This window comes from Lissotriton vulgaris, chromosome 3_1, assembly GCF_964263255.1.
Source record: "Lissotriton vulgaris chromosome 3_1, aLisVul1.2, whole genome shotgun sequence".
Taxonomy (NCBI): domain Eukaryota; kingdom Metazoa; phylum Chordata; class Amphibia; order Caudata; family Salamandridae; genus Lissotriton; species Lissotriton vulgaris.
Window position 1 is genome coordinate 979,133,553 of NC_141689.1, and position 14,450 is coordinate 979,148,002.

General features: G+C 47.3%; 1 protein-coding gene across 4 annotated transcripts in view; it reads right to left on the minus strand.

Annotated features, from left to right (window-relative positions):
• Positions 1-14,450, minus strand: part of VPS13A (vacuolar protein sorting 13 homolog A) — a 2,146,181-nt gene that overhangs the window by 314,507 nt on the left and 1,817,224 nt on the right. For all 4 annotated transcript variants that reach the window (XM_086961343.1, XM_086961342.1, XM_086961345.1 and 1 more), the window contains one exon: positions 8,956-9,119. In XM_086961343.1, coding sequence (XP_086817469.1) covers positions 8,956-9,119 — 164 coding nt within the window. The remainder of the gene's footprint in view (positions 1-8,955; positions 9,120-14,450) is intronic.

The following is a 14,450-nucleotide window of genomic DNA, read 5'->3' on the forward strand; positions in this document are numbered from 1 at the left end:
TGCTGAGAAGGGGGCCTGGTGGCTCTCTACGACGTTCTACTACCTGGCGGTGAGGTGAAGGCTGAGGATGTATGGGAGAATGCACCGTGGACTGAATGTCTCTGAGGCCTGTCACCCATGAGGGAGTGTCATCTATTGGAATGCTGCGGAAGCCAGGGAGAGCTGAGTGAGACTGCGGTGGTGTGTGGTTGGACCCTGAGATGGTGGAGGGGAGCCGTGGAGAACCAGTGGAGTTGAAACTATGGGAGGACTGAGCGGCCATCGCTTGTATGGTGTGATGCTGGGGCCTGCATAGTGAACACTTCACCCAGATCTGGCGATAGGTGGAGGCAGCGTGACGAGCCCTGAATTACTCAAAAGTGGGCCATGCAGACTTTGTATCCATTCAAGGGCGAGGTGCCAGGGACCGCTGCTGATTCTCCTGGTGGTGCTACAGTGGCATAAAGCGTGTGGCAACTTACGCTGGAACAGCAGATGTATGACATATTGCCCCTCGCTTGTGCTGGGGCTGGATTGAGGCTGCGGTAGCTGAGGTTTGGAGCCGAATGGGAACTCTTCTGACCCACATGGGACTGGGGTGATTGTGTGGCCTGAACGGTGTGCGGTGAATCCTTACACAGGAACGTTGACATGCGACCAAACCATACTGATGGATGCTGCTGCTTGTGGAGGACTCCAACCTAGGTAGCTAGTACCTGGGCGCAGGAATACGAGAGGGTCAGCTCCAGAGGGTAACAACACACTGGTGGTCATTCCTACAGACGCCACACCATTATCAGTGTGGCAGTGCCCTGAGCCCTCAATTTGGAAATTGTCTGTTGGAGTGGAGCCATGGCGACGGGAGGGAGGGGTCCTAAGGCAAACGCCCAAAAGCAACTTGCTAAATTTGCGTGGTCCAAGACCGGGGAAAGGAGAGACTCCCCAGAGTCGGAAAAGGATGGTGGGGCAGCCGCCGCCAAGCAGGGCTCAGAGCCCACCCTGCATGACATCATGGCGGCCATTAATGGGGTTAGGTCCTCGGTGGACTCAGTCACTGTGGAGGTCTCGTTAATCAGAGCAGACTTTCTAAAAATGGACGAAAAGGTTAAGGAGCTCAATATAGTCACTGGTGCCCTACAATCGGATACGTCGGAACTCCAAACACAAATGCTTGAATTGCAGAGGAAGCATGAGAGGATGTCGTAACACCTCGATGACTACGAAGGTCGTGCCTGCCGTAATAACATTTGCATTTTGGGGGTCCCAGAGAGAACGGAGGGGCCAGCGGCAGACCTGTATGTGGAAGAGCTTATCACGAAGCATCTCAAACCGAAGACGTTGTCCAGCTATTTTTCTATTGAGAGGGCCCACAGGGTACCAGGGGGTAGACCAAAACCGGGAGCCCCCCCGAGACCCCTTATTGCTAGGGTGTTCAACTACCAGGACAGAGACGCCATTCTGCAGACTGCACGTTCCACTCCATCCCTGAAGATAGATAACTATGAGGTGGCTTTCTTCCCGGACTTTACGGCCAAAGTTCAGGCTCAACGTCGCAGTTTTCAGGCAGTGAAGAAGGAACTACGAGATCGGGAGGTGAAATACGCCATGCTCTACCCAGCGAGGCTGAGGGTGGAGTCAGACGGCAAGTCTTGGTTCTTTGACTCCCCGCAGGCCATGTGGGAATGGATGGAGGGCTGGAGCACGGTGGGAGGCCAGCGACGAGCCAGAGCAGATAGGCATGGTCGGCATGGAAGACTCCGGCAGGAAATGGCTACCAACGGATCGGCAGCGGAAGATGGCCAACGGCAGAAGGAGGACTGACTGACCGGGGTGGCATGGAGGAACTGCTCCTGCCCAATTGAAAGTGCAAGTAGGGGGAAGGGGAAGGGATGGACATACCTATCGTGAAGGCACCTCCTATTACGAGGGGACTGACGGGGTTAAATTGCTGTGACCTGAATGGGAGTAGGAATTATTTGCAAGTGGATGGCTATATTTCAAGTTCATTATGATGTGTACATGTGGGGAGGGGGGCTGGATCACCCGTGCGTTTTCAGCATTTCTGGGGGGGAGAGAGGCACTCTGCCAAGTTGGGGTGTGGGTAGTTTTGAATCCACGGGCAGGGGGGCAGAGAGGGGCGTGGGGGGATGGGGTTGGGGGATGAGGGGGAGGGTTGCAGTTAAAATGTTTGTACGTGCAGTTGGGTCGCTTACTCTTAGACAGGATGCTTATATTTCTCTCGCTGACCTCACTGATCCACTTAATTGTTGCTCCTTTCGTGATTTGGGATGGGGAGGATAGAGATAGGACGCTTTCTGTGTTGACGTGGAATGTCAATGTCATGGGAGGCAAGATTAAGAGGTGGAAAGCACAACAGTATTCAAAACGACACTCTCCTGATGTGGTATTTCTACAGGAAACACACTTGGTGGGTCAGAAGACGAAGGGCCTCACTAGGTGGGGATACAAACTCTTGGTTCATGCAGATTATACCTCCGGTTCGAGGGGAACGGCAATCCTGGTAAAGAGATCAGTGCCCCTTGTGGTTCGAAAAGTGTGGGCGGATTCAGCAGGGAGGTTTGCGGGTGTGGAGGCCCAATGGGACGGTAGAGACCTTAATATATTCTCTCTCTACCTGCCGTCTGCTCTGGGTAAACAGGCTCCGGAGGACCTAGGTGGGATGCTGACGGGACTAAAGGAGGGCACACTGATAATGGAAAGCGACTACAATATGACGTTAGATGACATAATTGACCGCCAGCCATCAAGATCAAAGGCGAAATCCAATACCCTAATGGCAGATTTTACAGTGGCTATGGGACTGGCAGATCTGGGTCGGGCGCTTCAAACCACGGCCAAACTATTTCCTTTTTCTCTAACATGCACCACATCTTAACATTAGTAGACTATTTCCTCACACATTTGTCGGTGGTAGGGAACTTTGTTAGTTCCCGGGTTCTACCGAGGGGCATATCGGACCACTCCCCGGTCTGGGTAGAGTACACACACTGGGAAAGGCAGGCACACACCATCATCATTCTCAATCCATGGCTGCTACACATACCAGACATCAGAGAGGAACTTCGCACAAAAACAGAGAATTATTTGCAGAGAATGTGGGCTCGGTTACGTCCGCTCAGACAATATGGGAAGCATATAAGGTGGTTTTAAAGGGACAGGCCCTATCTTTGAAGATGGGATAAATTGCCAAAAAACGTGTACTTTTGGGGCAGGCGGAAGCAGACCTTCTCTACCTTGAGCGGAAGCACGCACAGAATCCCTCGCTTGATACCGCTCATAGGCTTCAGTTAAAGCAGGATGAATTTCGGATAAAGACCAGAGAACACATGCTGGCTAAGTATCGCCATACCCAGCATAGAATCCATGAAATGGGCGATTGAGCAGGTAGGACATTGGTTTGGTTGGGGAGGCGAGAACAGGGGTCGAGAAGGGTACATAGGCTGATAAAGTCGGAGGGGGGCTTTGAGACTCATCCGCGGGAAATAGCAGAGGAATTCACCGCTCATTTAGAGCAGGTTTATTCCCCCTCTACTCTATGTACGGCGGAGGACTCACGTCAGCTCCTCTGGGATAGTGTCATCCCGACCCTCTCTGAGGCAGATAGGGAGTCCCTAGAAGGTGATCTTACAGGTGAGGAAATTGGAAAGGCTATAGGACAGATTAAATCGGGTAAGGCGATGAGACCTAACGGTATCCCGGTTGAATTCCTAAAAGCTACGGCATCTCGGACGATAGTGCATTTGAAGGCCATGTTTGAGGAGAGTCTGGAAGTGGGGTAGTTACCAATGGATCAGAGGCTGGCCATGATAGTGGTGATTCACAAGCCGAGTAAACCAGCGGACATATGTGGCTCCTACCGGCCTATTTCACTGATCAACATTGAGGCCAAAGTCCTGGCAAAAGTTCCCGCCAAACGACTGAGGGAGGTTATCACCGCACTGGTCCACCCAGATCAGGCTGGGTTTATGCCCGGTAGAAATACGACCCTCAACCTGAGGCGCCTGCTCAATGTGATGGCCCGGAGACAGTACATTGAGGAAGACGCTGCGTTGTTGTCTCTTGACGCCTCTATGGCCTTTGATTCCATAGAATGGCCATATAAGTTTGAAGTCTTGGATAGGGTGGGTCTAGGTCCCAAATTTATAGCATGGGTTTGGCTGCTGTACACGGATATTATGGGTCAAGTGCGGGTAAATGGATATACATCCAGGACATTTAAATTGCGGAGGGGTACCAGACAGGGATGCCCTCTGTCCCCGTTGATATTTGCTCTTCTGTTGGAACCTCTTGCGGCGTGGATACGCCGAGATGTTATGGTACGTGGGATGAGATGGGCAGCTGACGTACAGGACCGCATATCTTTATATGCGGATGATATATTGCTATATTTGGCTTCCCCATATAAATCAATAGTGTTGGTGCTCGATATCTTTACAAACTTCGGCAAATACTCCGGATATGCGATTAATTGGCATAGGTCTGTGTTGTATATGTTGCGTGGACAGATCCCCAGGCTTCCGCGGGCTGCGCGATAGTGGTTGCAAATGACGGGTTTCGACATTTAGGTATTAATGTTACACCAGATTCCAATCTGTTCAACAGCTCCAAATTGGCCCTTCCATTGGCTAGACTCCGGGTGGACATGAAACATTGGCGGTCCCTTCCGCTCTCATTGATCGGACGGGCGGCGCTTTTTAAGATGCTGGCCCTGCCTCGCTTCTTGTATATTCTTCAAAATTGCCCTTATAAAGTCCCGGATTCCTACTTCAAAATGTTGGACGGGGAGGTCCGTGCGCTACTGTGGGATGGAAGTGCCCCAAAGGTGGCCCTAAAGAAACAAACGAAGAGTTGGTACGATGGAGGCATTGCGCTCCCCGACCTGCAACTCTCCTATTGGGCAGCACAGCTAGTGACTGTGAATGGCTGGATATATTGTCCTCCGGAGGACCCCGCATATGCACTTGACCGTTACCAAACTGACCGGTCTGAATATTTGGGGGCCCTGTCTACTAACGACAAGAAAAACAGGGAGTGATTCTTTGGGCCTACCCTACACATGTTTGGAGATATGGCGGACAGTGAATTCTCGCCTGGGATGGACGGATATTCTGACTATGGTGACTCCACTTTGGTATACGCAGAAATTAGGTATGCTGTGTCACCAGCCCGGATTTGACAAGTGGGACCTATTAGGTATCTCTGTAGTAAAAGATATGGTTAAAAAGGCGGATGTACTTTCATTTGAGGAACTCCAGAAACGATACCAACTAGCTCCAGGAGAAACGTATAGATACCTGCAAATTCGCCATGCCCTCAAGGCGGCCTTCCCGTCCCTTACGGACATACCAGAATCTTCCCCGCTCGAAGACAGATTGCTGGACGGGCCATTGAACTCAAAAGTCATTTTTCTCACATATAGGAAATTATGCAATAACCTGCCAGATGCTTTCCCAAAGCTCAGAGAGAGGTGGCAGGACGATTTAGGAATGCTTAGCAATGAGGAGTAGCAGGAGGCTCTGATGTCATCTTGTTTAAAAAATTTCTTTCATGCGAAAAACTGGCGCATATTCTAAAAATAACCTTAGTATTACTTTGTTTGGGTAGTGGTATGACCTTTTGTCAAAAATTCAGATTGGCCTGGTAGGACTTTGTGGTGTATGTTAAGTGTGGCGATTGTCTGAGTGTAGCTGGAATGCTTGTGAGTGTATGTTTGAACAATTGAATGGGTAATGATTGTAAATAATAGTGTGTAGTATATATTTATTTGTTTTGTATCATATGTATGTATATATCCCCTATATGTTTTTCAAATGAAAACTTTTGATTACTGAAAATAAAAGCAATTAATAAGCATATGGGTGCTTGGCTTGGATATCCTTGCACAATTCATTTAGTGGTTTGAAATTTCTATCAGTATTGGCAGCTTGTTTGGTTTTCGGGAGGCTGCCATCATGCAAAAATTTAGATTGATCCAACTTCGGATACTGCACCGCTCATATATGACGGGCCAATTCTGGTGAAAATTGGTTCCAGATCGGATGATCTTTGTCTGAGGGGATGTGGCCAACAGGCTATGTTTTATCACACTTTGTGGAGCTGCCCGGGGTTACTAGTCCTGTGGGAGGGGGCCTCAGAACACATGCATAGGGCCTAACATAAAGAAATTGTCCTAACGCCACGACAAGGTTTGTTGAATATATGGAGGCGACTGACTTGACGGAGGTGGAACAACAGTTTACGACGCTCGGCTATACGCTGGTTAAAGGGGAAAAATTCGAAGGGATGGGGTGGACCAACTATACCTAGTGTTCATATGTGGGCGAAGGAGCTGGACAGATGCATGCTGGCGGAAACTGAGGTCTTCGTAGCAAGGGGGTGCCCCAAGAAATGGGACCGGAAATGGTCAAACTGGAATAAATATCGGGGAGATATTGTGATGTCCCCGACGGTGGAATTAGAAATGCGCAGAAATACAGAAAGTGTTGAAACTATGTAATATATGACTGCTATGTGACACTGTCCAGAGCTGAAATTATGTATATGCTGTAAAGTGTTGGCCTCTTCTGCACTTGATTTGATGTTCCTAATAAACACATTTAAAAAAAAAAAAGGCTATCTTGATGGTAAGCAGCCGGAGGGGATAGTTGTGTAAAGGCTCGAAGGGAGCAAATATAAGATAAGTGAGGACCAAATTAAGGTCTGACTGCGGCATAACAAAGGGTGTGGGTGGAAACAAGTGATCCAGCCCTTTTAGAAACCCTACATTAATTGGACACCTAAAGAGAGAGGGCTGGTCTGCCAGCCGCAAAACAGCAGACAGACAGTTCCCAAAGGGGTAGAATGAATAAAAGATCAGTGGAAAGAGAAGCAGAAAGGGGGTCAATAGACCTTTCTGTACAGTATAATACAAATTTCTGCAAATGGAAGGCGTATACCGTCTTAGTGGCGGGCCACCTGGCAGCTAAAATAACATTACATACTTTGGGAGGAAGGTCAAAAGTCATCAACTTAGGCCGCTCACTCTAGACGAATAGAGGTACTGGAGAACCCTCCCCTTCTGCTGCAACAGAAGCTCCTTCCTATGGCGCAGCCTGATCGGAGGATCAATGCTCATCGGCAGAAGCTCTGAATACCAGACTGTCCTTGCTCAGTCCTGAGCCACAAGGATGACTTGGGCCTGGTTGCTCCTGATGTTCTTAAGGAACCCTGGGAAAAGTGGTATGAGTGGAAAGGTGTACAGCGGCCGGAGCTCCACTCATAACCAAAGTCATCGCTGAGCGATAGCCGCCTTTGGAAACTTCCGCGCGCAGTATCGCTGACAGTGCGCGTTCTCTGCGAAGGCGAACAAATCTAACCAAGGTTCTTCCTACTGCTGAAAGAGACCATGTGCCACCTCTGACTGGAGACGCCATTCGTGATTTGCTAGGCATTGATATCTGAATTTGTCCGCCCTGCTGTTCAGAGAACCTGCCAGGTGTTGAACCACCAGGGTTATGCCCTGCTGTTGCTCAGCCATGTCCAGAGACGCAGGGCCTCTCAACAAAGGGTCCATGACACCACCTAGCTCTGCTTGTTGCAGTAACACATGGCGGTGGTGACGTCCGTGAACACCTGCACTAACCTGACCTTGACAGAGGGAAGAAATGCTTTCAATGCCAATTGAATAGCTCAAAGCTCTAACAAGTTGATGTGGAGTCCGGACTCCGCTGGAGACCAGTGTCCCCTGATCTCCACCTCTCCCAGATGGCCGCCCTATTCCAGAAGTGACACATCTGTCACGACTGTGAGATCTGGTTGGGGAAGGGAGAGGGGTCTGCCGTTGACCCAATCACGGTTCGTCAACTACCACTGCAGATCTATCGCAGTTCCTTCCGAAATATGGACCATTTCGGTGAGATTTCCACGATGCTGTGCCCACTGGAACTTCAAGTCCCAGTACAGAGCCTGCATATGCCACCTGGCATGCTTTACCAAAAAGATGTAGGAGGCTCAGAGGTCCAACAGCCTCAGAGTGAGTCTCACCAAAATCCAGGATAGAGGCTGAAACTCCGGAATCATAGCCTGAATATGAGGACTTGCTGATCAGGAGGATAGGCCAGAAATGGCACTGTGTCCAGAACATTTCTGATGAAAGGGAGCATCTGAGAAGGAGTGAGGTGTGACTTCGGCACATTTATAGAGAACCCCAGCTATGCAGGAGGTTCGCTGTAGTCTGAAGGCGGGAGATGACAGCCTGGTAGGAGGACGCCTTCAACAGCCAGTCGTCGAGGTGGGGAAGACGGACACTCCTAACCTGCGCAGTTGAGCTGCAACCACTGGCATCACCTTAGTGAACACCCGAGGGGCACTGCTAAGGCCGAAAGGGAGCAATGCTTTATAAGCGTGGATCATGAGCTTGAATTGGCATCTCTTCTGTATAGGGAGCCAGGGAGTTTTCTGAGGTGGCAGTGGTGCAGGTCCGTCTGGGTATGTTGAGGATAAATCTGGCCGGAGGAGTGCTGTTTGGTCTGGAGTCTCTGCTTGGAATGCATTGCGTAGTCTAACTGGCTGGTGATCAGGGCCTGAGTGATGGTACATCTGGTGTTTGGGGAAGCCATTTGAAGGCAAGTGCTTTAATAACGATAATGTTGTCGATTATCCAAGGAATAGTATTCTACTCATCTGATAAATATTCCATTGTCCTGGCTTGGGCAATAAGGAAAATCTGCAAACTAAAGTTCCATTACAAGTCTGCCATTCATAAAAAGTGCTTTTGTACCAGGGACAAAGTAACTTACCATATCATTTACTGAGAAGAAATAAGGATTATGATGTTTGAATTTTAGGGCAATATACATTTTGAACTATCCTTCACAAATAATTCATTTAATGAATTAAGAAAACTGCAGATTAATGAAGTTACATTTACCACTCCTGGACACAAAACATTAGTACTGATCAAGCAATTGTTCTTACGGATACTAAGCCTTTTCCCCCACGAGTAATTCCCTCCTTGAAGCCACTCGGCTGTTTGTTCATGGCTTCCCTTCTTTTATGCTGGTACTCTTCATCCATAGTTATGGCTGCTACTCCTTTTGCCATTGCTCCAGTAATTCTTGATGCTGCACCAGCCAGGCCCCCTAGTTGTAAAGAGTTATGGATGGTTGTTTTAAGGACAGAAGTTATTTAAACTATGTGTTAGAAATAGTTAATAGGAAAGCAGATTTGAAAGCAAGAGCAGAAATAGTATTTGGTAAGATTAAAAAATATAAAAATTGGGAATGAGAACAGGCTGATAATGACATATAGCAGAGAGTTGTCACAAATGCTCAGGATCATTCAAAAACAACATGGCATCCTTAGGTCCCATAACTGCACTGAAAACTAAATGTATTAAAGACATGTTAGTAAGTAGCCTGTAAGAAGTGCAAAGCAAAACCCATGGATTTCTGATGAACATGCAGTTCCTACTTGTGATATACTGTGCAAATCCTATGTTCTACCTCACAGAAAATCTGACCAAAGGATATCTAAAGTGATTACATGTACATCTAGCTATACTGTTTCTGTCCTAGCGTGTCTCTCGAAAGTCATTCAGCTATAAAAAATTGAACTAAGCAGCTTAACACTTTAGCGATAGCTAGTATACATATGAAGAAAGGGCCCTGATTATCAACAAACTTAAATTTAAATATATACTGCAGCTAAAAAATTGGCAACCTTCAGTATTAAACATGGATGAGGAACTTCTTGCACATTTATAATTTGCATAATTTTGTAGCATTGTGAAAGAACTGTCCCTCTCTGAATTACGTTGTTTGACATATAATTACTCAGAACATAAACAGACCTGTAAAGCTATTCACAGATTTGTGTGAAATTGTAGATAATGCGAGTACATTTTTCATTAATATAGTGCAATTGCACTAAATAATCACCTTGTTAATGATCTTGTTATGAGAAAGGCTGTGTTCAGGCGACATGGGTTCACAACGATAGGCAAAATTAAATCACAATAAATAAGCATTAGGAATAATCACTACTTGTGTGCCAGCTTCTTCCTAGTTTGGAACTGATTTGTATGTTTGTGTAGTAGTAGGTAATCAGGGGCTTACAGGTTAAGCACCCACTCTGTTAGGGCACAGAAACGAGCCTTCTGATATATAAATATATGGTCCTGTGGAAGGCTAACTCCGAAATGCGTAGACTATCCTAGTAACACTGCACGAGTGGTGGAATAAATTGAAAATCGAGCCCTGGCGACATTTAAGATGCTGTCTTATTCAATAGGTCCTTCTCGTACCAGAAGTAGTTACTTATGATGTCAGTAAAAGGTATGTATTCACATGTGATGCAGCTTTTAGAGTCACAGCAATGAACCCCTGAATTAGTTACAGCTTCCTTGAGTTAATCTCTTACAATAAGAGATAATAAATTAGGAACTCTGCAGTAAACAATGACTTGCGGTTTTGGAAAAACCTTTTGCAATTTTTCCCAAGTGGAACGAAAGGGAAATGTTTTTTGCATTATATTTTTGTAGTTGGGAGCAGATAGATTATAGTCAACCATAAATGGAGTTCGGTCTCTTGTTTCTGCTGTTGGTATTCCCAATAAGTGCTGCCCTGGGTAACTACAAAGACTATGGAATTGCATTGATTCCACATTCCAAATGGAATCTTCACTCATGATGCTTTTTGAAAATTCAGCAGTGTAATCTGTGCAAATCATCTTGTACTACCTGAGGAAGGTGGAAGCTAACACTTTGTACTGGAAGGAAAATGCAACTTACCAGTATGCATCTGTTCTTGGCATGTAGAGCTGCAGAGTTGCACACTATGCATAGATCACCACCTAGTGTTGGGCCCGGATGTTTGCAGTTTGTTGTTGTCCTGAAAAGTTCCTTGGAAGTCACGAGATAGGTGACTCCTCCTTAGGACGCCATTGCGCATGGGCATCGGCTCCATCCCCAGATTGTTTTTCGCCATTAGGGAAATTATGAAGCTTTGCAAGAAAATGAAGGATGCCCATGTAATTTGTATCTAATTAAGATAATACTGGAACAGACAAGGGTAGCCGGGGAGGCAGGTGGGCGTGTGCAACTCTGCAGCTCTACATGCCAAGAACAGATGCATACTGGTAAGTAGCATTTTCCGTTCGAGGCATATGAGCTGCAGATTGCGCACTATGCATAGATTGTATAGCAGTACCCACTCTTAGCGGCGACCACCCCTATCTGTTGCAGTAGTTTGGTATAATGTTTTGAGAACAGCCTGGCCCACATTAGCTTGTTGTTTTGTTTGCACATCTACATAATAGTGTTTTGTGAATGTGTGCGGTGTAGACCATGTAGCTGCTCTGCAGATGTCATCTAGGGGAATGTTCCCTAAAAATGCCATTGAAGCCCCTATTTTTCTTGTAGAGTGGGCTTTAGGAGGAACAGATAACGTACGTTTAGCTTTGTGGTAACAAATCTGTATGCATTTGACAATCCATATAGCTATCCCAGATTTTAAAATGGGATTACCCTTGTGTGGTGGTGAGGAAGACACAAAAAGTTGTTTTACCTTACGAAAAGGTTGTGTCCATTCTATGTAGTATAGCAATGCTCTTTTGACATCTAATGTGTGAAGTGCTCTTTCTGCTACTGACTGTGGTTGCGAGAATGATGGCATGAGTGTGTTCCATGCATTGATTGTATGAGCTGGCTTTTATGAGCCAGTTGTCGAGGTACGGGAAGACATGGATGTGCTGTCTTCGTAGATGCGCTGCCACTACTGCTAAGCACTTGGTGAATACTCTTGGTGCTGTTGTGACTCCGAATGGGAGTACTTTGAATTGATAGTGCTGCCCATCTATTACAAATCTGAGATACTTCCTGTGAGCCTTGCCTTGTGAATGGGAATGTGGAAGTATGCATCCTTGAGATCTAGAGTAGCCAGGAAGTCGTTTTGCAGCAGGAGCGGAAGGACTTGTCGGAGTGTGACCATGTGAAAATGGTCTGACTGTATGTATATGTTTAGCGGTCTGAGGTCTAAAATAGGCCTTAGAGAGCTGTCCTTCTTTGTAATCAGAAAATATAGAGAGTAAACCCCCTTGTTTTGTTGGTGCAGAGGAACTGGTTCTATTGCACTTTTTTCTAGCAGGGATACTTTTTCTTGCTTTAACAGTGATAGATGTTCTTGTGACATTGGATGCTGTTTGGGTGGTATGTTTGGGTGGGGGTGGGGGTAGATGTTAGTTCTAGACAGTAACCTGACTAACCTGACTGAATAATGTGTCGCACCCACCTGTCTGATGTGATGTTGATCCAGGCAGGCAGTAATTGTTGAAGTCTTCCCCCCAAAGGAGTGGAATGGTGGGGGGAAGGGGAGGAAAGTCATTGGGTAGGGGTAGCGGCAGAGCGGGAGTTGTTGTTTTTGCCTCTGCCTTTGTTGTTGTTACCCCTGTAACCCCCTCTCTGGTAGCCCTTAGTGAATGTGGATTGACCAGCGGTTTTGTAGGAAGTGGAGGGACTTTCTGAGGAGTAGCCTCTTGTGTTGCCTCTGTATGATGAGCGACGAAAGGAATGTCTGGGAGATTGCTGCTGCAAGGCTCCCATAGATTTTGCTGTATTGGTGTCTTTTTTCATTTTCTCTAAAGACACGTCAACATTTGGGCCAAATAAATGTGTCTCGTCAAATGGCTGATTAAGGATGGAGTTTTGTACCTCAGGTTTAAAACCTGAAATACGTAGCCAGGCATGTCTACGTAGTAGGGTGCTGGTATTGATTGCCCTTGAGGCGGTATCTGTAGCGTCTAGGGCACAACGAATGGAAGTATTAGTGATATTTCTGCCTTCCTGTATAAGTTCATTAGCCCTGTTTTTATATTTGTCTGGTAGGTGCTGCATTATGGACTCTAGTTCATCGTAATGTGCCCTATCATATCTTGCCAGCAACACTTGGGTGTTGGCAATGCGCCAGATGTTAGCTGCTTGTGCCGCTGTTCGCTTGCCGGAGGCATCAAGGAGCTTAGATTCTTTGTCTGGTGGTGAGGCCTCACCTGATGTCTGGGAATTAGCAGGTTTATGTGCATTAGACACTACTAGAGAATCTAATTGTGCTGGACCTTTAATATAAACTGGATCTGCAGGGTCAGCTTTATATTTTTTCCCAATGCGAGGATTGAGGACCCTAGCCCTGACAGGATCCTTAAAAACCTCAGTTGAGTGCTTGATGACACCCTTAAGCATTGGTAAAATGGCAGTAAACCTTTGTGTGTTATCAAAAGTGTCTAATAGGAAATCTTCCTCCACTGCATCGGTGTGTAAGTCCACCCCATGATATTGTGAAGCCCTTTGGACTAGTAGGTTAAACCCTATAGTGTCCTCTGGTGGGGAAGATGTAAGGCAAATCAAAGGTGTTGTAATCATCCCATGGATTAGATGACGGAGGGGGACTATTGGTGCCTGCTGGGTCGTGTGCACCCGCACCTATGTCGTCAGAATCTGTGTCTACATCATCATCTGGATTAGTAGATGGTGTAGGTGAATGATGTGGTAGAGGAGGAGTAGGGGGAGGAACAGTATGGGGAGGTGGTGGAGAAGGGACCCTTAATTGAGAGGTTACAATGTCCTTCTTCTTTGGAGGGGGAAGAGGTGCTGGCGCCTCAAGTGGTCTCTTCTTGGAGCTGAGAGTCAATTGTCCGGTTCTAGGATCTTTTACAAAAGTTTTCTGATTGGGATCCGGTGTAAAAAGTTCTTCTGAGTAGGGCAAATCCTTCTGCGTCGAAGTTTTCGGCTCCGTATGTTTTTTCGGCACCGAGTCGGTAGCTGGTGTCGGGTCTTTTGGCTTAGGGGTGTGCCCTTTTGAAATGTCTTTTACTGGAACCTGTTTTTCGGCTCCGACGTGTGTGAATCTGGCGCTTTGGGCGTTTTTTTTACTCGGCTCGGAGTGCGGTTTCGGCATCGATGAGCAGCTGCCAGTCTTCGGCTCCGTGTGCTTAGGTGTCGGAGCAACGGTCGGCGTAGTAGAGGAAGATGGCTTCTTCTTCGGTGTCGGTATAGGATTGGCACCGGGAGTAGGCTGGCTCGAGCCAGAGCCGCCTGAAGGCTTAGTGGGCTTCTTTGCCGGTCCCGAAGGTGGAGCGTGGGAAGCAGTGTCTCGGTGTGCTACCGGGCCCGAAGGGGAGGGTGTGACCGAAGCCTTTTTTGAGGGTGTTGAGGAAGGGTTGGGGTCGACGACGGTCTTACTTACGACCCGTTGAGCTGGAGTGATGTCCTCGATGTCGGAGTCTTCGGCATCTGAGGATCCGATACTCTCTTCGGCGTGCTGGTGTTCTGGCACGTCGACGCCCTCTTTGAAGATGTCGACCGGGGATCAAAGCTGACGAGTGAGCCATAGTTCTCCGGGTTCGTCGGTCCCGAATGGTTTTCTTGGAGCGGAATGAGGCACACGCCGAACAGTCTTTGGCCTCGTACTCCGGTGAAAGGC